At 39.5% G+C, this 25,016-nt stretch overlaps 1 protein-coding gene across 6 annotated transcripts; it reads right to left on the reverse strand.

Moving 5' to 3' along the window:
* Window positions 1-1,089: 1,089 nt before the first annotated feature.
* Window positions 1,090-24,646, reverse strand: mcf2a (MCF.2 cell line derived transforming sequence a). 6 transcript variants are annotated; one of them, XM_030145575.1, is made up of 30 exons: window positions 24,122-24,646; window positions 18,167-18,235; window positions 17,882-17,996; window positions 17,388-17,478; window positions 15,851-15,970; window positions 15,402-15,518; window positions 15,025-15,174; window positions 14,777-14,892; window positions 13,850-13,964; window positions 13,478-13,597; window positions 13,162-13,353; window positions 12,481-12,672; window positions 11,789-11,960; window positions 10,359-10,435; window positions 10,085-10,170; window positions 9,869-9,935; window positions 9,593-9,708; window positions 8,917-8,986; window positions 8,301-8,393; window positions 8,104-8,196; window positions 7,859-7,984; window positions 7,537-7,758; window positions 6,237-6,329; window positions 6,018-6,096; window positions 5,716-5,779; window positions 4,399-4,499; window positions 3,886-3,989; window positions 3,612-3,724; window positions 3,118-3,221; window positions 1,090-3,038 (listed from the first exon to the last, which is right to left on the reverse strand). In XM_030145575.1, exons 1-30 carry the CDS (start codon window positions 24,234-24,236, stop codon window positions 2,998-3,000), a joined length of 3,333 nt encoding a protein of 1,110 aa, XP_030001435.1. In that variant the 5' UTR covers window positions 24,237-24,646; the 3' UTR covers window positions 1,090-2,997. The 6 variants fall into 6 exon arrangements, with proteins under 6 accessions (XP_030001435.1, XP_030001439.1, XP_030001441.1 ...); XM_030145577.1 differs by lacking the exons at window positions 1,090-3,038; window positions 3,118-3,221 and adding an exon at window positions 4,120-4,225 and having other exon boundaries at window positions 3,611-3,724; XM_030145576.1 differs by lacking the exons at window positions 1,090-3,038; window positions 3,118-3,221 and adding an exon at window positions 4,120-4,228 and having other exon boundaries at window positions 3,611-3,724.
* Between the last annotated feature and the right edge of the window lie 370 nt (window positions 24,647-25,016).

The raw sequence follows: 25,016 nt of genomic DNA on the forward strand, positions 1-25,016 counted from the left end.
AAGCATATTACTCATAAATACACTGCTGAACAGAAAGTTGGAATAATTGTGTTTTCAGGAACATTCATCTTTTTACTCCTATTTATACACATCAGTAATCATATTTCACCAGGTCCAATGATTACATACTGAGACCAGGTTACACTTTATCTATAAAGAATAAATCATATTGTCACAATTATGTCATGAGAAGAGGTTAAAAAAATGTTTTATTCCAACTTTATGGGCAACAGTGTACTTTAGGTATGGAGAACCCAGTTTAAAGTATACATAAGTGTACTGCTTACATATAGCAGCCTCTTTTGCACCATGGTGTTTTAACCTCACTAGATATTTTTTTTCTCAGTGAACTGTTTACTGTTCAGATGAGTTGGAACAGGACAATGCACAAACCTCAAATGTCATGGGTTGTAAACTCTTAAACCATCATACTGCATGTGTCAGAGTCATTCAGGCCAATAATATATTTCACATTTTAACCAATCAGTTACTACATGTTGTCTTAAACAATAAATTATGAATATATGCCATCAAATTTAGGTCATACCTGCAGTGTCCTTACAGTGTAGCTGGACAATAATGTTTTACCTCCATCTGCTGGTGAAGAAGTGTTTTACACACAGTGGCACAATAGAATAAAAACAATCTTATTTTTTACATAAGGCTGTATGTTACACAGTGACCAAATAAAGTCCAAACATGTCTGTGTAGGTTCTCATTTGCCCAGGTTATGATTCTTTTTGGTAGTTCTTCTCGGTTCAACTAGACTGGCTTAGTTCTTTTGAAAACGTTTCGTCTCTCATCCGAGAGACTTCTTCAGTATCAGTTCAGAACTAAAGAAGTCTCTTGGATGAGAGACAAAATGTTTTCACAAGAGCTAAACCAGTCCAGTTGAACGTAGAACTACCAAGAAAAAGTCCATACAGTTTTCATTATTTAAGTGCTTTCTTGAGTGAATCAAATAAACTGACTGTGGTGGTGATGGAAATAATTATGCAAACATCAGTTCTTTTAGATAAAATAATATCACAATATATCAACATACGCCATGTTAAAGACTTTGAATGATTTCAACTCCTGACACAAATCTCAATTATTGCAATAAATATGGTTTATTTCCTTGATTATTTCTTTACAGTACTGAAGCTGTACAAAAAGAAACCAGTTTGGAACAGTGACTGTCGAATACAAACCTGCTCATGTTCAGTTGCCATGCATTTTTTTTTAAATAAACATTCAGCTGTAAGCTTAGGCTACTTGGCTCATTGGGATACATGATATTTCAAGCATGGGTTTTTTGTTTTGTTTTTTCCAACCTGGAAAATCTGTGCAAAATCTGCAGCATTTGGGATTGAAGTTACAATAAAATCATTTGGTAATATAAGCGAAAAGGGAGGGGTGTTGCTGTGCAGTCAAGTGCTCTGGGCTGCACACATACCTCATAATATTAAGAAAGAACATGACAGCAAAATAAATAAATCAACAACATAGGAAATGTGTAGTGCGTAGCAGCTCCTGCTGCTTTCTAAACTAATTACCATATCAAACACAGCGTATCAAAGCCAGCCCTCCAACTGAGGCCTCGATTTGATGTGGTAAATTCATATAAGTCTGCAATCAATATTTAATTAAGCGTTCGACACAGAGGGTATATTTCATGTTGGCTGTATGATCCCTTTTAATGGAGAACCTAAGATTAACGGAGCAGTAATGATGAGGAGGAAACAATCTGCCTCCGTGATGGAAAAGCAGACAGAGCATAATCTCTCTCTGTGTGTTTCTTTCAATATCCCTTGTTTTCCATTCCCTTCACTGTGACAGTCCACTCCCAACGGATCCACAGGAAAATGACAGCAATCAGTTCCTCATTCTCCCGCCTCCCTTTTGTCTATGGGACACACTAAGGAACTGGTTGCCATCCATCTTAATCACATCGGCCTTTGTCTTACATCACACACACTGACATGTCATCTGCTGTCTGCATGCGGGGGGTATGTCTCCCCTGCCTCCATAACACACCTTACATTCAGCAATAAACAGTAAATAAGTGCATAAATAAGGGGAAGTAGACTGCATGGCGTCAAGCAGAGAACACAATGAGGAGACAATCATGGATTTGTTTCTCTACTGTCTTTCCGCCTTATTAAAGTGCCTGTTGAATATTTGTGAGGTCAGGATGAAGCAAGAAAGCAAGAGGATTATTCCATATTGCAAACAGTACATACAAGAGAGGAGAGACTCAAAAAAGAGCAGGAATAAAAAGGCATTATGGCATGGCACATTTTGGCATTTTAACTCCTAGACTGTACAGAACAGCAGTGCCTTCTGGAATGAAATGTTAAAAAAATACAATGAAGTAGTTTAATGTAAAATGTCAACTAACTACACAACGATGGAAATACATTATATTAGTTAAAAATGAGACTGTATATGTACAAAATTTTAAGAAATGTTTCAGGCAAATCCTGGATAAGAATCCAATAGGCGCACAATGAGACAAACACAAACACGTACTGTATAGCCTCAAATTTTAGCTGGAACAAACAAGGACTGAAAAATGAGTCCACAAATAATGAAGTGACCACCTCCTGCAGAAGTAACGTCACTTCCAGTGAGTTGCAGATGGAGTGCCAAAAGGAAGAAACCTTGATTATCAAAAAGAGGAAGACCAAACAGGATTCAGATATCGGCTACTGATTGTCTAAGAGAGCTTAACAGTTCTTTGTGCCTTTTGCGCTGGTGCCATCTTGTGTTTCCTGTCCACGTCCTGTACTGTACCCTCCGGGAGCCCATCAGTGAAAATCTGGGAGAAAATCAGGTTTGTAGATTCCGTGTTTTATTTTAATGATTGAACTTTGTTGAAGAAAGCAGGCGGCACCAGGGAATGAGGAGTGGGCAGCTGATAAGTGCATTAGTTATGAAGACGGCTATGGCTCAATCTGTTTCTTCTGTTTGTTCATCAGATCAATATTTGATTCATATTCTGTGCTTTCTTCTCTACGGGGAGCTGAGTTTTCTCACCTTCAGGTTCCCTGGATCTACAGAAAAATTGAATAATCATTTTAAAGTTCTAGTTAAAAGATAAAATGCTCATCATTATATTGTCAGTTTCTTTACCTCCTAGTCTGGAGGAGGGTCCTCGAGTGTTGTCTCCTATAACCAAACGCAGGCTGCCAGATGCAAGGAAGCCCTCCTGTCGCCGGCTCAGGTTTTTTACCAGCCTAGAAAAATGAGAAAAATGAGAAAAGGACTGAGACTGAAGGAAAGAGAGGGATATTAGATGAATAAATGCAGGAGCAGTAGTCTTACATTTGTCTAACAAGGTTTTAGATCAACTTTTTAGAAAAACATATGCGTGACAAAGACTACAGACAAGAAAAGTGCACCCAGAACAGTTGGATGAAAGGAAAAACAACGGAACAGAATGATCTGCCCTTGCATTTAAAATCATTCTACACAAAGTCTAATCAGAAATTCCAACAAAAGAGCCCCTTTTCTTTTATGTTATCTAAAGCACTGCTGCACATACTCTGAGAGTTTGTCTGATCGTTCACTACTGAGGCAGAGCGGTTTCATCACACCATGGGATGACAGATTAAAAACCCACTCACCAGAGGCCCCTGTTGTCCTCACAGTGTAGCTGAATGACATCACCACACTTGATGATAATACTGCTTGGCCCATTTTGGACACAGTCAGCCATGGCCCTGTATCTACCTGGAGACTGGTATGAAGGAAAAACAACAGCCTTTGAATATATTTAGTGAAGGTTAAGGGGTGGCTCTTTCCAAAATCTCTTTAAATTTGACTAGTGAGATCTAATATGGATTAACGTACTTGATTTAACTTGTTCTGTTGTGATTGTATCTGCAGATCCAGACTTACCAAAGTGTCCTCCTCTGTGTCAGATGGGTGGAAGGCGTCCTGACCTCCAGGCCATTCCTCCAGACTCTCGCAGATGTCTACCGAGTGGTGAGCTCCGGGCCAACCTGTGACATACACCATTGTTTTCGGCTGTAACAGGTATTGATCAGTGCATTTTCAGATCACTGCTCCTGTAAGACACCATGTAGATACTTAGTAACTCTGTCTACAGTATAATGACCCCTTGTCACTTACTGGGAAATTAACAATAACGTAGAATCAATAGCTAATCTCAGTAGCTGAGTCTTTTTCCCCCATATTCCTCGATGTAACTGGCTCTCCAAGTCACTGTAGACCTGAACTGCTGAGGAGGAAGAAGCCACAGTTCTACATCAATTTGACATTATGAAGAAAATCAGCATCAACAGTGTACAAAGTAGAGGGACTGCATTAATTCACTGACATATTCTTTGATTTAGTTACTAAGTATCTACCTAATTTTGACATTGATGTGTGTGGACAATGTGTACTCACTCCTGCGGTTGTGCTGGTGTTTTGGGGAGTGGGACTGGGGGTCTGGACTGCTCCTCCCGGACTCAGTGTCCTCTGAACTCACTGATGCCCTCTGCTGCTTGCTGGAGGAACAACACCAAACAATGTGTCACAAAAGTGTCCTGCACGGAGTCAGCAGACTCAGGATAGAGGTTATTCTAAACCACAAAATCTTGGGTCAGCCCTCACTTCCTGAGAACTATCCATACCCTGAAATCAATGAACAGTGAAGCTGGCCCCAGATCAGTGTCAAAGAACAACTCTGTCCTGTTTTTCACACAGCCATGACCATTCAGGCAGCCAGACAGCAGGACTGAACACAGAACAGCCATGTGCAAACTCCTCTGTACAGTGTGGGACTCGGGTCTTAGAGACCTCGGACTGACACAGTGTTCACATAAAGCAGACATGTGTCAGCACAAGAAAGATCTGGTCTTCCACATTTGGAGATTTGCTTTAATTATAAAGTAAGAACATTTTGGAAAATAAATTATGCAGTAGTTTGATCTCAAAAATGAGCCCCATCTAAAGCAGCAGCTGTCATGACGAAATTAAGAAAACTCATGGAATGACACTTTTTGTTTGCCCTTTGCATTACATGCAAAATAGCAAATCTATGATGCAGAAATAAGAGTAGTTTTTGTTAAAAGTGGAAAACGCACAAGCTGCTGAGAAACAGGCCTGTCAAGACTCAGGGGGGATGGTGGTCAGTTATGAACCAGAATGGAGGTTCTAAAAAGATGCAGATGATGTCAGTATGCAAACAGAGTGGCCCTGGGTTTGGGTCCCCAAGCTGGGCCAAGTGGGTCATGCCAGGACAAGGTGAAGTTGAGCCAGGCTGAGCCAGGCTGAGTTTACCACTGAGCGTTAGGGCAGGTCAGTGGCGCTGAGGGCGGTGGCGGGGGCGCGGCCGGGGCCGTTGCCGGGGGCTTCGGGGACGTGGGCTCCGGGAACGCAGACAGAGAAACACATCAGCCGACAGCGAGACAAAGTCCAGCCCCGGCAGACAGCCCCTGGGGACCCCTCTGGACGGCCGCATGCCCCTGCAGGTGGGGGATGGGAGGAGTGGGGATAGGCAACCAGACAGCACTGGACAGATGGCACCTGCGCCCGTTCTTACACACTGCCACACATAAAGCTTTTTACCAGGCCACCATGAAATGAAACCTCCACATACACTCAAGCTGTGATCAGATGTGACCCCTGCATGTGTGTTATATATGTGCTACTGGTGGCTACAGTCATGCCCTTAATGCACTACTGGAAATACTGCATCTGTGAACAACCACTGGTACTGACCTCTCTGACAGCGGTGGAGAAAGCTGCATGTGTTCCACCATTTGGCTGTGTTGATACGCCTCATCTGTGGAATGAGATAGAACGATGGGTTTCATTTGTAGAACACTTTGATCAGATTGAATCATTTGATTCTAAATTTAGAACCAATGTTTAGTTTTTGAGGCCACTAAACTGTGAAAATAGGTCAAGATTCAAAGCTTAAAATATTTCAACTTAACTTCAAAGCACAGGAGCGTGTGTGTGTGTGTGCGCGCGCGTCTTTGCACTTCTATTTTCGTTATTATTTTCACTTTAGTACAGACCTCTAAGCAGCTTCTGCTGGTTTGTCAGGATTCTGCGCAGCTCATTGAGCCAGGCCATCTTCACCTCTACTGTCGGAGCCTGCAACACCACAGAAACATCACAGGTTCAAAAACAAACCTCTTACTACACTGGTACATTTAATTTCTTTGCTTAGGCCTATAATTTCATCACAGTGATATGACGAATTCAAAGGTATATAACTGATAAATCATGCTTACCTGAACCACGTACACCTCCTCTCTGCCACTGTACCAGATCTCAAACTTTTTTACATCTCCCTTGACGTTCTCTGTGATCCCCACAGCAGTCATCTGCCAAGAGTCATACACTGTTTATGCAGACACACATAGGCAGCACATGATACATCACACTTACATCATGTAACACATCTGTCTTGACAGAACACGAACATTCATATTCACTCACACCTCCGCTGTGTGACGGCTTCCTCCCAACAGCCTCAATAATAAATCAAGAGCACCAGCAGCTGCTGGTGGTGCCAGCTGTGACACCTTCCACACATCAACACATACAACAAAAGAAGTCTTAAAGGAATACATCAGCTTCTGTGGCCGGATGGGCGACTTACACATAGTTCAGCACGTGTTTTAATAAAGCTCAGGTACGGATCACTATAAAGGGTCATGTGTGGGGATCTACGTCAGAGCTGATACCATCTAAGTATTTATTACCTGCAATATATTAACCCTTTATTGGGCAAGTGACTATTTTTGGTAATTTTGTCAGACATTAAATATGGGGCCAATCCTGTGTCTCCGTGAGGTCCAGAAGCATGTTGTTTTTTATAACACTATACAGTGATTCAGAGAGATTTTATAGACATTTTGAAGCTGTAAATAGTGAATATGAGTGATTTTTGTCAGTTTATGACCTTATAATTGTTGTTTTATTGCATGTGTTTACTTTTTAGCAAGTGCTGCTCAGATGTTTTATGGCAAAAGGAAGAAGACTGTTGTCATGCCAACTGACAAGGAGGCAGATGACGATGTCCAATAACACACTAAGGTTGAATTGGAGAATATTTCAATGAGTGCCCTATAAAGGGTTAAAAATCCAAATATTAGTTTACACAAGAGAAGCCAGAACAATTAATCATTACCTTGCCCCATTCCTGACTTTGCATACAGTTTTCAGCCTGCATTTTTTTTTCAAATTGGAAACTTTTGGGATGAATACATATGTTTTTAAATTGCCAGGGATGCTGAACAAAAAAATATAAAGATGTAAAGAAATACAGTGAATTCGATTACAGAGTACAGATTAGATTACATGTAGAGTCCTAAATTACATGAACTTTTCCAATCTCCCACAGTTTTCATTTACATATTTTTACACACTACTAGAATGTACCCAGCAGTATACAGTTATTTACAAAGACTTTCACGGTTGGTGTTCATATGAGACATGTTAATATGGGCCAAGGGTCTAAAAAGCTGATGTACTTCTTGAAGACATAGCTGTGTGTATAGAAACACACACACAAAGACGAAGGCGTACCTTGAGACAGTGCTTGAAGCTGTATGAGGGCGTCTTGTCACAGCCGTCTCCATGCTCCTCTCTGCGTTTACAGAACAGCAAAGCTCTCTCATACAAGAACAGGTGTCTCTGCATAGGTTTGAAGCGAGCCAGTTCCTTCATGCGAGTGGGACCTCTTTTATGACTGATCCACACACTGAAAGAACCCTGCATCAACACTCGGCCCAGGTCGCAAATTTCTCCCTGAATGTGGTGAGAAGGAGCAATTATCAGGAAATAATTGTAGTTTAGGAGATAAAGAAGTTTTGTTTCTTATCAGTCAGTGTGAAAAGACTTGGCTCACCTCATATCCTGTGATGGCGATCTGATGCATGGAGTCATTGACTGATTTCAGTAGATCTAACATCGCTGTTAGCGCCTCCTGCAATTCAGATGTTCCCTCACAATCTGTACTGTATTTCAGCAACTCCTGAATACAAAGAAAAGACCATTAAAGCTGACCCACTCAAACATCAACAATACTACTGAAGGATAGCTCATACATCATATTAAAATGTCTGTATTTATCACATATTCACAGTGTCTAACCTTAAGCAGCAGCTGGTATTTGGTGAGGCGCTGGACTGGTTTCAACAGGTATGAATCCAGACCCAGTTTGTGCTCCAACTTTTTTTGACACTCCTTCACAAAAAAGACAAAAATAATTTTTTTGTGTAAAAGTGACAGAAACAGTGAATGAACTACACAAAACTAACAGCTGAAAATGTAATGTCATTGAAACTGACCTGAAAGAAGGCACAATCTGAGAACTGTCTCCATAGAGCCTCAGAACGTGGCTTGTTCTGACAGTAGCATTCATACATCTGGAAATTCTCCTTCTGAAAATATGGAGAAACATAATAATATGGGATTGTATGAGGAATTTTATCCATGGTCAGTGAAACATCTGTAAGTATGACGTTGTCAGCACTGTAGACAGTATAAGGCATGAATGTACTGCTGTGAAAATGGCATTTTAGCCACTTAAAAAGGCCAATCTAGAAAAAAAAAATCTATTTCCATTACAGTATATGCAAAATTCACCTTGCTGTCAGATAGTCATTTCCATAAGAGACCTGAAACAGCTACATTACTTGTGTCAAAGCCTACAGGCTAAAAAAAAAAATAGCATAATTTGCAGGGCATAATAGTTGCTTGTCTACCAGTCTGTCAGTGGGCCTGTTTGTTAGTCAAATAATAACACAAACTAAACAAATACAGGTTATGGTGGACCAAAAACCCCTGGACTGTGTGACTCTGGTGGCTTCTGTGTACGTGACCACAGCAGTGTGTCTATAGATAAGTATATCACACAGCTCCACTTCAAATAATCACAATTTTAGGGGAAACTCATCATCTTACCCGCTGAAGAAAACAAGCCCCAACAGTTTCGGGTGCCTCCAGACATCCCTCCAGATCCTGAAGGAAAACCCTATATTCACAGAAAGGTCAAAAGTCATGAATTAAGATCTCAAAAGCCTCGTCTTCTATTAAGAACAAAAATTATTTTCAAAGGGCAGTATTTCATGAACATATAGTATTATATAGGAGGCTTGTGAGATAGAGGAATTATAACGTACAAATCAAATATTAATTTTTAGAATTTTTTTTTTATTATAAAAGGATCCTGTGTTTTAAGTAAGTAAATTTTATTTGTATAGCACTTTTCACAGATAAAATCACAAAATGCTTTACAGTTGAGAATAAAATGTCATACATACACCAAGATAAAAAAAAAAAAAAAACAATAGCACAGAGAAACAGACAATAACACAAGCCCAAAAAGAAAAGACAAAACATCAACCTGGGCTAAACACCTGCCTGAAAAGATAAGTTTTAAGCTCCTTCTTAAAGAAGTCAATGGACTCTATGCTACATAGAGTTAGAGGTAGTGCATTCCACAGGCAGGGAGCACTGGTATGCAAAGAACGTTCTCCTCTGGTTGTAAATTGGGTGCGGGAACCATCAAGAGTCTCTGGTTTGATGACCTTAATGAGCGTAAGGGAGAATAGAGTGTTATGAGTTCTTATTCACTAACCTGCTGTGAAAATTATAGATTTCTGGCATGTTTCCAAAGAGGATGTCTCTTTTACTGCGCAAAATTGGGGGAAGAAGTCCAGACAGAGCTGGGTTGTCCATCTCAGCTCTGTAACCCTGCAGTGTTTAATCACAATAATGAAAATATGGAGGAATAGAAGTTATGCATTATGTAGTAAAAGATAAAAAGCAGAACATATAGTGTGTGCAGACATGACAAGATTTTTTAACTATGTTTTTTTGGAAAGGAAAAAAGGGGTTGAAGGGGTTTTCTTACCAATAGGATGGATAGAAGCTCCTCCACATATATTCTCTCAGTCTCTATGAGTTCTCTCATCACATGGCTGTAACACAAACATATAGAACAAACACAAAGAAGTTGACAGAGCGAGAGCCAGAGGGCATCATTAACACTGAACAAAGAGAATCACAAAGTAAAAACATCAAGAGTGCAGAGGGCAGACAGATAGGTGCATGGTTGCCTCCTACTCACCGCTTAAGGAGATCTGGGCTGTCCTCTCCCTCCAGACCGTATGACACACAGCTCCGACTCTCCTGGTAATCGTGAATCACCTCGATCTGAACACAACACGAGGTGGACACAAGTGATTTAATAGCTGAACCGAACAGGGAAGTTGAATAAAAGATAATAACGCAACTTAAAATTTTAGCGTTGGTATTCTTTGATGTTCAACACAGCTTTAACAAAGTAAAAAAAAATCCATAAATATCATAAAAAAATGATCACACAGTTCTTGTCTCCTTACTTTTCGGGCATTGGGGCTCTTTCTTGACCCCCGCTTTCCAGGCAAAGAGAGGTCAAATGTGAACTTCAAACCATCACCTACAAAAACCAAAATGTCGTCATTATCAGCAGCAGCAGCAGCCGTTCTTTAAAGTTTATGAGTGTAATTTATGCACAAAAATCTGTGTTTCTATATGCTCTGAAGAGATGGCTAGTTTAGAAGTCAACAGTATGTCATATATAATTACTTTTAAAGCTGCTCTATGTGATCACAGAGTCTCTAAGGGTGTGACTTGCCCTACCCATGACCTACCTTTATTCCTTTGTAATTTAAATAAAACATTAATCAATCATGATAGACAGCTAAGGTAATCAGTGATAATCCTACACTTCCTCCAAAGGTGCAGATTGGAAAATGTATGTACAGATCTGAAGCAGCATTTGGCACAACTGTCGATGTCCTTTTGATCACGGTAGCTGAATCCTTACATGCTAGTCCAACCTCAGCTACGAGAGTAGAGCGAGCGAGCGAGAATTGGTCCCTTGCACGTGCCAAGTTACATGTTCATCAGCGGCATATATGCATGTATGTGTGTGCATGCATGTACCAGATCAAATCAATCAAAGCTAACCATTTTCCCCTTCATCTCCTTCCTTAAAAGGCTGTTATGTGGAGTTTGAAGGCAGCAGCCTCAGAGGGGATCCCAATCACTCGCATTCTCTTTCTTGTTTTTACTCTCATCAGTGTTAACCCTTTTTTTTTTTTTTTTTTTTTTTTTTAATGGGCAACAAAATCATAAAGGCAAAGACAAAAAATGTGCATCCTTGTACACTGAAATTCTCAATGGAGGAAAACACATTCAAATAAAAGAAACACACAGATAACACATACACTAATAATTGGATACTACTGTATATGGCGAGTTTTGTGTAACCTCCCTTGAGACACAAAGCAAGATGAAAGGTTCTTTAATGTATATGAACCACATATGCTTCTACAGCAGCTATCCTGACTAATAGAGCAGTCAGGTGCTTCCCAGTGGACTGATTATACCCTCTACCCTTGTTCCAGCTTGTTTGTTACGGTACCCCTTAGCCCTGAAGCCTGTTGAGGAACACCTAAAGCTAGCTTACTGGGACTGTGTGATGTGTTAATTTCATCACTGGTGCCTAAAGGAAACATGCAAGGGGCAGGGAAATCCTGCCAGGCCAAAGAGCTTGGACGAGACCCCATACTGGGCCTGGGAAACTGGGGGAGGGTTTAGGGAGCTGGTACGAGGAAATTCTATATATCAACCACAGGGAAGCAAGACAAATAATTTATTACAACACAGGTTCAATCTTCAAGAATGAACGAATGACGTGACAAAATATATTCACTGCAGATTCTCCTTTTCGTGTGTGTGTGTGTGTGTGTGTGTGTGTGTGATAGCATGAATGTGTGTTACATACTATGCTTAGGGGAGAATAGTGGAGACTTGGAGCGTGGTGGGTTTTCAGGCCTTGGGGCCACTAGCTGGACTGGTCGTATGTGTTTATCTGCCAGTTTTCTCAAACAAGCCTGTCGGTTCTGGATCATCTGCTGCACAGCTGCATGTTTCTCAAACGTTTTGCCTATCTGAGCCTGAAAGTGGATAAAAAAAAGTAAGTGGTTATTTTTTTGTGACATCCATAGATGGTTTAAATGAATAAAAATGAACACATGAACAGGAGGTTTGATGATTAAATGTTCCATTAGCAGGTTAAGATAAGATAAGATAAGATAAGATAAGATAAGATAAGATAAGATAAGATAAGATAAGATAAGATAAGATAAGATAAGATAAGATAAGATAAGATAAGATAAGATAAGACCCATATGATCACACCATGGGGAAATTTAACAGTTTACAACAGCAATATGCAACACACCAGTGCAAAAGAAAGGCAGGTATAAATAAATGTTCTTAAAAGTATAAAAATTTAAGTATTAAATTTAAAGATATTTACATATTCACATAGTGACTGCACATATACATGATGTAATATGGGGGTGGTGGAGGTCACTCATTCTACATGACAATATCAATGCTTCATTTGGCAGAATAAAGAAATTTCTTTGTTATGTTAATAGTATTTTTCCCACACATTCCTTTTTCCCAGACCTGCAGCTGAGGTGTGATGACAGCCTCATACTCGATGGCCAGTATTTCAGGTCCTGAACTCAGCAGAGATGGCGCCCCCTCCAGGAAGTTCTCAATGTCCTTTAAAGCAGACTGAGCCCCCTCCTTAGACTGGAACTTATCTACCAGCTGATTCGCCAGCAGATATGCTCCATTATCACACCAAGACTGGGCCTAAAGGTAGAGAACATGTGTGTCACAAAAACAAATATACAGGTGAATGTGAGTACATTCACACTAGAAGCCTTAGTGTTCAATTTGGATTTATTACTCTGATAGGATTTTTTTTTTTTACTTTTTTCAGTGTAGCTAATAGTAATGTCACAGTCCTGAACTGACTTCAGTGAACATAAATAAATAATAACAGACATCACACACAGCCAGCAGTCACACAGTAATAATCATGAAATCTTCTTTACAGCTTTATTAATAAATTGATGCAAAGCCAGGAAAGTTCTGAGCAGATGATAATGAGAATGAAGGCATACACATTTTTTAACTGACTGAGTGCTATAGTACCATATATAGGACCATATATACCACATAATGAAAAGATCATAATATCAAAATATCTAAATATCTAAGATCTAAGTCAAATATGAGCAAATAAAAAATGATTTGATTTGAATCAGCATCTGTGTGTAGCTAAACATGTCTTCATACCTGCCCAAGACAAAGCAGTAACTGGTGTGTTTGCAGAAGATGCGTGTGTTTGGTCTTTAGAGCAGCATTAAGTGTATCACAGTAGTGGCGAAGCTCATTGCAGCGCTGCATAATGAGAGCCATGGCATAGTGGTGACCAGCTGACAGCTGGTGTCCATGAAGGATAATTATCTGGGCTCGAGCCATCACATCCTAATAATGACAACAAAGGACATGAAAAGACACACTGTGATTACAAAGACTGTCTCATCTCTTCTGGAAACAATCTGGTATAAAAATCCATTACTATCCTATACAACCAGATTGCAAAACTGACCTGTGCGTTTGATTCCAGGCTGTCCAGCTTTTTTAGAGCCTGTTCCACTTGAGGCAGAGTGTCGACAGATATGGACATCTCTTTCTCCTGAGCCAAGAGATGCTCCAAGCACAACTCCATCTGAGATGAACAGAGAATAAAAGAAAAAAAGATCAATATCTGAAACCAGTCATGCAACCTTGAAAGGCAACAAAACGTCATTATAACATGAGCCAAGGGTTAAAAAAACCTGTGATTCTCAGTGTTGACAGTGTTAATGTATGTAAGCATGTGTTACAATTTGGCTCACCCTCACTCACAGTTTGTGTGTATAGTATATATGATGATTTTAACCTCATGATGATCAATACCCATACATAAATACATACTCACTTCCTGAAAGCTTTGCTCATATCTGAGCAACTGCAGGTACTGATGGAGTTTCAGATGATGCTTTTCAAAGAAACCATCAAAGGCTGACTCCATATCTCTGAGCTGAGCAAGAAGCCTAAAGAAAGACACGAAGACAAGGAGCTCATTTTTTTCACAGATCATTAAGTACTGAAATTCCTGAGATTTACTCTGTTACAAAAAAATACATAATTTTTTCTGTAACCAAAATTAGCAGTTAGGTCAGTACTAGATTATAGTTACACTTACTGCCCTTTTGAATTTATAGAGTAAAGACACCAAAAGTGTTGTTTGAAGATGTTTTACCCAGTGTTGTATAGTAATGAAATAATAATACTTCACGACTGTACTCAGGTATGTTTTGGGAGAATATGTACTTTACTAAGTATTTTTTATTCTGTTTACTTTCACTTTTACTTCACTACATTTTCTAACTCAATTGTATACTACTACTCTGATACATTTTTAATGCAAAGTATTGTTACTTGTTACAAAAAAATAAATTAAAGGAAATTTGGTGTTTTCACCGCTGTGATTACTGGTGACTGCAACAAAGTCAGGAAGCTGACTGGTCATTGGGCCTAATCGTGAAATAAGTAAGTGCAAACGACGGTCCACACTCAACCTGTCGGCAATCTGTTGATGTGAGCAGCAGCGAATCATTCAAACTTACAACTGCCTTTGGTTGTTATTAACATGTCCTTGTACTTTTGCTTTCATTACTTGAGTATATTTAATTGTAGATTACTTGATATACTTAAGTACAGTCAATAATAGATACTTAAAGACTTTAACTTGAGTAGCATTTCAGTTGGTGACTTGAACTTCTGCCAAAGTTATTTTTCGCTCAGGTACCTGTACTTCTGCTCAAGTGTGACTTTCCAGTACTTTATACAACACTGGTCTTACCTCTGCACAGTATCCCAGTCCAACTTCACATCCCAATGTGAGTCGTCATCTTTCCCAGAACTCTCCAGGCTTGCGAGAAGATGACGTCCCTCCTTTGACACTGACCTGATTGCATCCTGTGACATAGAGGATCATTTACATCAAAAATAGATATCACTCTTACTATTTTGCCAAATATATGGTGAAAAGATAACATGTGGACAATAGACACCATTGGAATAATAATAAATAAGTGTCATATGTCTTACTTTGAGTTTCCTGTATTTGTCAGTGTGGGACTCCAGGAGGTACTCTATGGCTTTTACTTCATCAGGCAGCTCTGTCTCTGCCAACTCGGTGCCAAAGCCCTGTAACATCTGAGCTATGTCTTTGACTGTAACAGCAAAACTTTCAATAGCCTGTTGGCAAAGTAAAAAGCACACAGAAGACACAGGAACATTATAAGTCCGCTGTATGGATAAACAAACAATACTGAAGGTCAGCTCACTGGTGGGGTGGAAAAAGTAACCATCTGTGGCTCAGTGTCAATAAGACAGTGAACTGTTATTGGATTTCTACCTCTAACAGAAGAACACCTGTCACTTTGCAGGGAGCCCAGGGTGTTGGACAGTGATCTGCAGCTTACCGTACGTAGAACAATCCAGTCGCTATGACAGTAGTCCAAAGTCCCTCCAAACTCTGACGTCAGCTGGTTCTCTTCGATGTAGTGCAGCAGGTCCGTTACAGAGCTCAGCATTACCACCTAAAGGTGCATATGAAAAGCTGAGGCCACGCAAAACACCAGGCATATCAAGTACAATTATGAAAGTTCTTCCATATTATTACCCAGTATTAATAAAATCCTTTTTTTTTTTTTTTTTTTTTTTTTAGATTTAAATAGTTTATTCAAGTATCTTTATGTTTAGGTCTTTAGAGGAATGAGAGTATTTAGCATATAGCACCTTTATAGTATGGTGTTCTTGGCTGTGTCACCCACAGTACATTAGACTCATGGAGATCAGCTCATAACAAAAAATAAGGTGTACCTTGTTGTAGTGTGGGACATGTTTGGTAACTGAGGAGGAGCTGCCTTACTGGCATCTTAAGCATGAAGTCCTCTTGGCTGAAGCGAAAACCAATGTCAGTAACAGTGCGATGGAAGAAACTGGTGGGGCGAAGCACCAAGACCAGGTGGAGGTTCCCAGGGAAGGAAGCCTTGAAGAGAAGAAAGCACATTTCACTGCATACAGAGAGGGATTGAGAATAAACTTTAAAGTCTCTGTAGCACAAAATCTGAACATCCTCAAATCAGTGTAATTTTATCTCCTGTTTGCACAAAGACATGGGAAGAAATGAAGTCAAGAAAATAGAGGTTGTAAGCTCTCATCCTCCACATCTGACAACAGAGACTTCAGGTCTGAACCGTCGGTGGATTACTGTCAGCCTAATGGATTCAGGGTTCAGTCACTCCATCACTTACATCATATGTTGCATTTCATCCTCAGGCTGTGTGAGGTTATTGTCGGACTGTGTGGCAGTGTGTGCGCATTATATACAATACAGAGAAGACTGACAGCTTCTGTTATCGTAGTATATAAATGAAAGGACTGATTCAGCTTCTTGAAGGTGACTCAAAGTAACGACTAGTGCATAAGGAAAGAAATAGAAAAAATAAATAAATGAATGCATAATCTTATAACTTATTATCTTTAATTTACTCGATTCATTGTTTAAGCCTACTTTCATTGCATGTATGAGTTCTGCAAATTCGTCCTTGAGCACCATTGAACAAATATTGTTTACCTAGCCTGTTATTTTTGTAAAACTACCAATGCATCTGCATGCGACGCAACTTTTGTCTTTCATTTGCCCTGAGTCCACACCAGATCGATAACTCAAGCCTCTGATTTCAGGATAAACATGCATTAAACCGCCGCTCTTCAGTCGGTTTAGGTTTCATTCTGGTTTCACACGCAAGACAATCGCATGACTAAGCAGAAGTGTTCTCTGCACCGCAGTGCTGCACAGCCGGTGCCACTGCAGTATCCTGCCCTCCCGCCCAGAAACTTCAGCCCAAACTCTGCGACGGCAAATCAAATTAATCATCAGCTTGTTACCGGGCTCCTCCGGATCTTCGGCATTCCCCGCCGATAAAAGCAGTCAGCCATGGTGTTACAAGCCATCCTCGGTGGTTTTAAGTTTTCTTCCAGCCGTGCCGTGCCAAGCTAAGGTATGCAGCTCCGTCCGGCTGGCCGACCACAGCCGCAGCCCTGCTGCTGCTGCTGCTGCCTCACAGACGGAGGGTGGCAGCGCTGACTGCAAAGTTTCCCTCCCTTCCTCCTCATTCCTTTCCTCTCCGCGTCACAGGCGGCTTTTGCTGAGTCACACATTTGCAGCAATATGCAATAGTTGTGTCTCGGTGCAGAGTGCAGGTTTGGGCTCTATTTCACACGTTGCATCGTTTACAAGCAAAAAACCTCAAGGATGGAACATGTTCAGGTTTTCAGCACCATGGACAGCTCATATTAAACAGCACAGGAACAGTAATATAAAGTATTCACATTGTTTCTGTGATCGATAATTGGCATCAGCCTTTCTGATAACAATATTGATTCAATACAAATTGACTTACTGCTATCCTTGCAAGTGCAGTTTTGATAGATGCCCATGTATCCAGTCTTCGATCTAAAATAATGATAAATTTGACCCCAGGTTGCCTCGTTCTGCAAGAAAAAGTTATGTTGTTTCATATTAATTTAATGACATTCAATACAATCACTGTGAATTTGATGCTTCTGTGGTTTACAAATGAAATCAGAGACAATAGGTATGAGTGAAAGCATCATCAGGTTCTTCACAAGCACATGCATCAGTTGTTTAATCATAGATCATTCACTGCAATAACACGTGAAGAGGAAAAAGCCCTGGACTGGAGCCAGTTTTAAGTATTCTGAACACTTGGGAGAGTGAGGTTTAGGCTTTGAGGACACCAGGAGGACATCTGGCAGTGAGCTGAGGAGTAGAGAAGGCCAGCTGTGCTCAGAATACAAGTGTTTTGCATTTGGTGCACTGCAGACAGGGATGAGGAGAAGAGGCAAAACCAACAGGAACAGATGGAGAACATACCGAGGGATGAGAGTGAGGTATGTAAAGACTTTGGTTAAAGCTTCCTCTGGAATGTCACTGAACGCTGAGCATTCAGGGAGCGTGATGATGACACTAGAGTCTTCCCCACGACCCCCTAGGGAACAAAATTAGAAAAAAAGTCATCCTAAGTCTTCAGTACGCATTAGATTTAGGTATGAGAGCAAATGCAAATCGCTTTTTTTAGTCAGTCAAAAGTCTTGTGTGGTTGGAGCAGATGTTTTGAGTACATTTAGATTTTCTAGGGATATAAACATCAACCCTCACCTGAGAGGTATGCCACCTGTTTCTCTATGTAGCCTCCCACTTCCTTCAGGCTAACAGGTACAGTCACCTCTGGAACATAACAAAAGAAAAACAATACAGGCTTAAAGGATTTGTATGTGGTATTTGTAATCCATTAAAGCAGCTGATTTAATCACAAGTCAAATAGTACATTCAAAGGAGATAATCCAATGTCAAAATAAGATTATAAATGGAGAGAACACTGCAGAGAACACCATCAAACCATTGTCTGTCGTATTCACATAGAATAAAAAGCCTGGAACATGCTCTTTAAACATTTCCAACATCCAATTAAGTTACTTGTTGACCTACATAAATACACCCACTTGCCTATAAATGTCAGTTTCTAGCTTTAAATGGGAAATAAACACTGTGGATGTTGTGTTTGTTGTCAACCAGCTGACAGTTGTTGACAGTGCCTCACTGTGGCAGATGTAAATGCTGCATCTGGTGCATGTGAGGCAGTTACATCATTAAAGTACATTAGCTCATTTACAGTGCAATTGGAATTGGATTGCTGTCATGTCATGTTTATTGGCAATTGGCCCGGTTGCTCATGTTTGGTGCCATTAGCTGTACACTCTAAGATGAAATACAGCCAGTCGGTACAGCTCAAAAGAAGCTCTGGTCATATGTTCTTTATTCATGTTAATACAGAAGCAATGAACTACCAGTGAAGGGACCACATCATTAACTTGAACTCATTTCCAGACACTCCCTCAGCAAGAACATTAAACATGATTGAGTCTGTAACTTGTTAAAACCACATTGTATTAGATGACTCCACCAGCAGCTAATGCAACGGATCCACAGCTGCTGTTTTTCCCTCACATTTCATTATTTCTCCATCCATAATAGATAGACACATACAAAATTAAACAGAATAGAGACTTAGAAACAGACAAGCAAAAAAAAAAAAAAAAAAAAAAAAAAAAATAGATGAGAGAATGCTAAAGAAACACAAAGAGGAGGAGGTGTTATTTTCCAATGCGTCGACTGCAGTAACAGTGTCCATCAGGCTGTCAGAGAGCAGTAATGAGCTCTACTGGTACCTGCTGAATATTTAATATGTGTCTGTAACAGAGAGGAGCTTAGCAGGGCAGGGCCGGAGCAGGACTTTAGGCAGGACGATGCACACATAGAGGAGGAGTAAAGTTACAGTCACAGTAGAATGGCTAAATCATCATTTATGTTGCATGCAATAAGACCTTCAGGAAGCTGAGACAGGACTCAAATAGACATCTGTAATGGAATATTGTGGCCTATTTTCCACTGAAATAACTGATAAACTGTACACTGTGTGTTATGTAATAAATAGTTTGAGCCTCTAAATATGAGGGCAGTGTTTCAGAAAACTTAATATTCAATCACTTATACAGTAGCGGAAAAATTTTTAGACCACTCCTTGTTTTCTTCAGTTTCTTGTTCATTTTAATGCCTGGTACAACTAATAAAAGTACATTTGTTTGGATAACTATAATGATAACAACAAAAATAGCTCATTAGAGTTTAATTTCAGAACTGATATCTAGCCATTTTCCATGTTTTCTTGATAATAACCAAAATCACTTAAGTTTTTAAATCAACAGCTATGGCATTGCACTGACAAAAACAGTGCTTTTAGGCATTCCATGTTCTTTTCTGTCTATTTTAGTCACATGATACACACGGGAGTTAGTACTTGATTGCATAACCATTGTTTTTGACGACTTTCGATGGTGTAATAATTTTTTCCGTGACTGTATTATTATCCCAGTGGTGTCTATTGTCCACCTGTCATCGTTTCACCATATATTTGGCAAAAAAGTAAGTGATGCTTATTTTTGATGTCAATTATCCTCTATATGTCACACTGACAAATACAGGAAACACAAAGTAAGACATATGACACTCATTTACAGTGGCGGAAAAAATTATTAGACCACCCTTGTTTTCTTCAATTTCTTGTTCATTTTAATGCCTGGTACAACTAAAGGTACATTTGTTTGGACAAATATAATGATGACAACAAAAATATCACATAAGAGTTTAATTTCAGAGCTGATATCTATCCATTTTCCATGTTTTCTTGATAATAACCAAAATCACTTCAGTTCTTACATCAATAGCCATGGCATTGTACTGACAAAAACAGTGCTTTTAGGCATTCCATGTTTTCTTTTCTGTCTGTTTTAGTCACATGATACACACAGGAGTTAGTACTTGATTGCATCTAATAATTTTTTCTGCGACTATTTTTGTGCAGTATTCATGAGCTTGCATCCTGATCTCTACAGCTTACATGCAGGTTCAGTTGCTCAGACGACAATCAAATAACCACTGTTCTTACGCACAGAGGGAGATGTTTACCAGCATGAATGGAAACAAGAGATTTGCTGCTAGTTAAACAGATCCAGACTCAGACCAATCCTTCCAGTCAGTGTACAAAGCTGATGGTGACGGCTTATCTCTGTTGACCAAACAGGAGATAACCATCTACACACACACATTTCATTCCATACAGCTTTCATAAAGACAATGAACCCTCCTTGAACTTTTGTATATATATATATATATATATATATATATATATATATATATATATATATATATATATATATATATATTGGTTTTCACAACCCTCAGTCACTGTGGATTTTATTAGGTTTTGTCATACCTATCTAAGACTCATTCACTGTATATTAAACCATAAAACCCAAACAACCACTGGCGACCAAAATCATCTACCAATATAAAATGTTTAATAACTTCTGATCCACTAATTCTATCAATACATTTAAATAATTGGTGTAAAATACAGTTTGTCATCTTTTCATGGTCATCAGATATGACCCATTTGGACATTCACAGGCTCCGTAGTTACTGTGGAAACACTGTCATCTTCTACAGCATTGATTCTCCAGTAAAACCCATGGAGTTGGATCAATGACAGTGGATGGACCCATGCAGTTTATGTTCAGTTAGTGATAGATTTTACTGAAAAAGTCAAGTTTTCTTAATTTTTCTCTTTTTCTAATATTATGACAGTTAACTTTAATCTGAGCTTTTATGAACATTTACATGATCAGTGAATTAAATATGGGAAAATACCTGATTTTTATTAAAGAAATGCAAAATACAGAAGATAATATTTTAATAAATGGTGATAAATCACTTAGGAAAGGTTAAATAGAGAGAAAATTAATTTGGGAACTTACACAAAAGTAGTACTGGGTCTTTTATGGGTTAAAGTCAAACCAGAGTAGTGACCAAGACTGTGTGTATTTCTTAGCAACTTTAAAGAGTTGGTGGGATGGAAAAATATTAATCTCAAATACTGGGATTGTTGTTAATAATAATAATAAATTACGTTCATAAAGCACTTTTCATTCGGTGGAACCTCAAAGTGCTACAGAGAGAAGACAGTCGAATAAAAAAATAAAATACTATATCAAGAATAAAAGATTAAGCAAATAAAACTCAATCCCTTCCCTTGAGGAAAAGGCATGAAATGATAATAACGATGGAATAGCTCTAGGTTGACCCAACATGGAGGATGTATGGATGGGTGACAAATTAAAGGAAAAACCAACATAAAGCACCAGAATATCTTATGTTTTTCCTTGACATTGAGTTACAGTCTGTGAAGTTCACTGGAGAGATGAACCTTTCTTCCAAAACATTCACCATCAGTTGAGGTTGTGTTGAAGGTGGTTGAGAGTTTTCAGTCAGGTCAAGATCTGCTGATTGTGATGACCACAGCATATGATTCAGAGCATTTTCATGTCTATCAATGCACACATCCCTCATAACACTTAACCTCTATGGAGATGGAGATGATAGATATTAAGTATTTATGATGGCTGTGTAACGTGATTTTCCACTAAATATTAGGTTTACTTTCTTCCTTTGTCATATTAATTCACTCTTTGTATATATATTTTTGTACTTGTCTATATATTCATATTACTGTACAGGAGGACTTTGTTTTCTCTAAACTTGTCCAATGCACGTTATGAAAACCCTATCCCTCTTTTTTTCTTAAAGCCATTTTCTCTTTATATTATGTGTATTTTTTGTAAGGTAACTGATCACATGATGTAACACCAAGGGATTTGGGGTATTTAAGATGGACCATCTATATACGATTTTACAAGAAGTCTCCCTAGAAGTTTGAAGAATATTGATGCTATTTGAAAGGTTACAGCTAAAGTACATTACTGGTGAGTGGATTTTTGTCTTGTTCATCAAACCATTCAATGATGCATTATCACCTATAGATGACGACAACCATCCCGGTAGATTTTCCAGGTCACCCATCTATATGTTCACTCATGATTTTCTTTTTTTGTCCAAATACTAACATGTAATCCCTTGCAGTGCAACAAATCCTTTTTGTGCACATGCAAGCAGGTTCATAGTACACAGAGACCTCACTTAATGCTGCTTTTAGGTCATGAGATATTTTGCTAAACAAAGCTTTCAATGCTAAGGAGATTAGAGTGGTGTGTACCTGTGTTTGGATGGAAACTCCACAAGAAAACTATGGATTCCATCAGCTGTGATGGAGACACTAGATACGTTTAAAGAGGAAAAGCAGGAAAACACAGCACAATATTAGTGCCTTAAATGTTCATATTTCTGTATACCTATAATTACAGTAATCTCGTCTGGATTTAGTTTTCAGAGTAGAGGATTTCATTCATATTTGGTCATAATTTTGCCAAGTGAAAGGTAGTGTGTAGGTTGTAGTGTGACTATGATGAAACATTAGTGTGACATGTACATTTCTTGGTTTACATGGAAATCCTGAAATCTTTTAAATGACCTTAAGAAAACTCATGTGCTTGTAAGTTTTTAAGCATCTGCTGATATTGACAAGAGAGGGTAAAACATGACCAGTGTAAGCAATTATGTATTGTGTCTCATTATGAAAATGATGAGGTATGTGATGTGGTATATGCTTCATGCAGCAGTGACTTCATTCTGCTCACACTGCATCCCATGTAAGAAGATTAGGACAAGTCGGAGTATTGGGTTCACATTACACACATAGAGGAGAAACAATCTCACCTGGTATAAATAGAAATTCACAGTGGCCTTTTCTCTGCTGTCTATGTTACCTACACACCCTTGTATAGGTCCAATGAACCCACAGAGGACATAAAAGGCAAGGGCCCATCAATTAAACAATAACTCAAGCTCGCCAAGATCCCAAAGTAATTACATTAGCCTCTGGAGGAAGCTGATCCATTGAGCTGTAAGTCACATCAGACACTATTTCTGTCCATCATCTTGCCTCCTTTTTGTTCATTTTTGTTGATGTTGTTGTTGTTTAAACTTCAGTTGAGAAGAGCCTCACTAAAAGAGGTGGTGACAGGATTATGGAACAGAAATATTTCGTATTAATAATACATCAGAAATTTTAAAAAAGCCTTGCTCTCTATTCTTTAGCCCCCTTGTAAAACAGACCCTTGAATAGTGAAAGCTTTACTATAGCACATACAAAGTAGGATTTATGAAGGAAAATTGCTTTGTCTTTCATCACTGTCCCCAGTGATGTACAACCAACAGTTTGCAGATAAAGACTATAAATTATTACTACATACAAAAATCCATCCATCTGTGATGGCTTAAAATAACTGTCATAATCCCTGCAATGGCCCACTCTGAAAGCAAAGCTGCAGAAACTGGCACTTCAATGACACTGACCAGCATAAGATACAGGATGCAGTCCTGTCATTTCTTTATGTTATGTGTTTTAAATTAAATGCTAAAACACTGCAAATGAGATTTAACAGTGCACTTCTTCGTGTCATTTAAGTTTCAGTTGAATTAATTAACATAAAGGAAGTCAAAATGGGGAATAGTTGATAAAAACAGATAAAAGATCATATTTAATGCCTGCGAGTGGTAACCAGAGGTTAAACGAGGACGGTCAGCATCTTGTATACTCACGCTGCAGAGTGCTCTCTAGCTGAGAGCCAGCCTGCAGAAGGCAGTGGTAGCTCTCCATCTCCTCCTTAGGCTCTTTCTCCAGCTCTTTCTCTTCCTGCAGTGACGCTGGGCCCATTCCCCCTGTCTCTGACTCAGGATCAGGCTGGAAGGACCTATGCCGTTGTGGGAAGTATTCACACTGGTCCAGGCCTTATATCCTCTTCAGAGTCCTATAGTCCTCCATAGTGTCCGCATGTAGAGGCTGACAACAGCAGCAGAGAAACTTGGGCTCACCTGCCTCTGCAGCTCCCCTGATCCAGTTGGGACAGGTCCCTGAGGGTGCTGCTGGATCTTCCTGACCTTGAGCAGCATAGAAGGCCTTCACACAGAACAGGACACCTAAAACAGATACAGGCCTCTCAGAAAACACTGGGTCACCATCCTCTTGCCTCCTACACTGGGTGTGTTTCCCTGTCAGCCGCTGGTCTGGCAGACTGTCCTGCCCTCAGCAGCAGTCAGCCACTTCAAAACAAACAGGGCTCCATCTGGCCACTGCTGCCTGCCTGTCTCCCTGTTGCCCCTCCCTCCCTCTCTCTCTGAGCTTTAGTGCGTCAGCTCTGCAACTGTGCAGAGCTCAAGAGTGTACTCGTGATACGCTGCCAACTCCCTCCCAGTCCCAACTTTTCCTCTCCTTCACACTCTGTGCTCCTTTTTGCTGTTTTCTATGCGGTCAGTACAATTCTCACTTTACTACAGTAAGCAGGATTGTTTGGCTGTCTCATCATTAAGTCAAATATAAAAGCTCATTCAGTGGAAAAGGGACCCTTTGTAAAATGAAAATGAAAATCTACCGCACCCTCAGCCAACAACTTAGGCCAATGAGCACAGCCTTTAATACACAACAATCACATTCAAA

The sequence above is a fragment of the Sphaeramia orbicularis genome, chromosome 10 (assembly GCF_902148855.1).
Source record: "Sphaeramia orbicularis chromosome 10, fSphaOr1.1, whole genome shotgun sequence".
Taxonomy (NCBI): domain Eukaryota; kingdom Metazoa; phylum Chordata; class Actinopteri; order Kurtiformes; family Apogonidae; genus Sphaeramia; species Sphaeramia orbicularis.

Bases quoted from the DNA above. Each gene is read 5' to 3' on its own strand.
- mcf2a (XM_030145575.1), bottom strand. From the start codon at position 24,236: ATGGGCCCAGCGTCACTGCAGGAAGAGAAAGAGCTGGAGAAAGAGCCT. The intron at 17,479-17,881 runs GTATGTTCTCCA...TTTTTCTTGCAG, and splicing joins TACCTCACTCTCATCCCTCG to AACGAGGCAACCTGGGGTCA. The intron at 9,936-10,084 runs GTGAGTAGGAGG...TTTGTGTTACAG, and splicing joins AGCCCAGATCTCCTTAAGCG to CCATGTGATGAGAGAACTCA.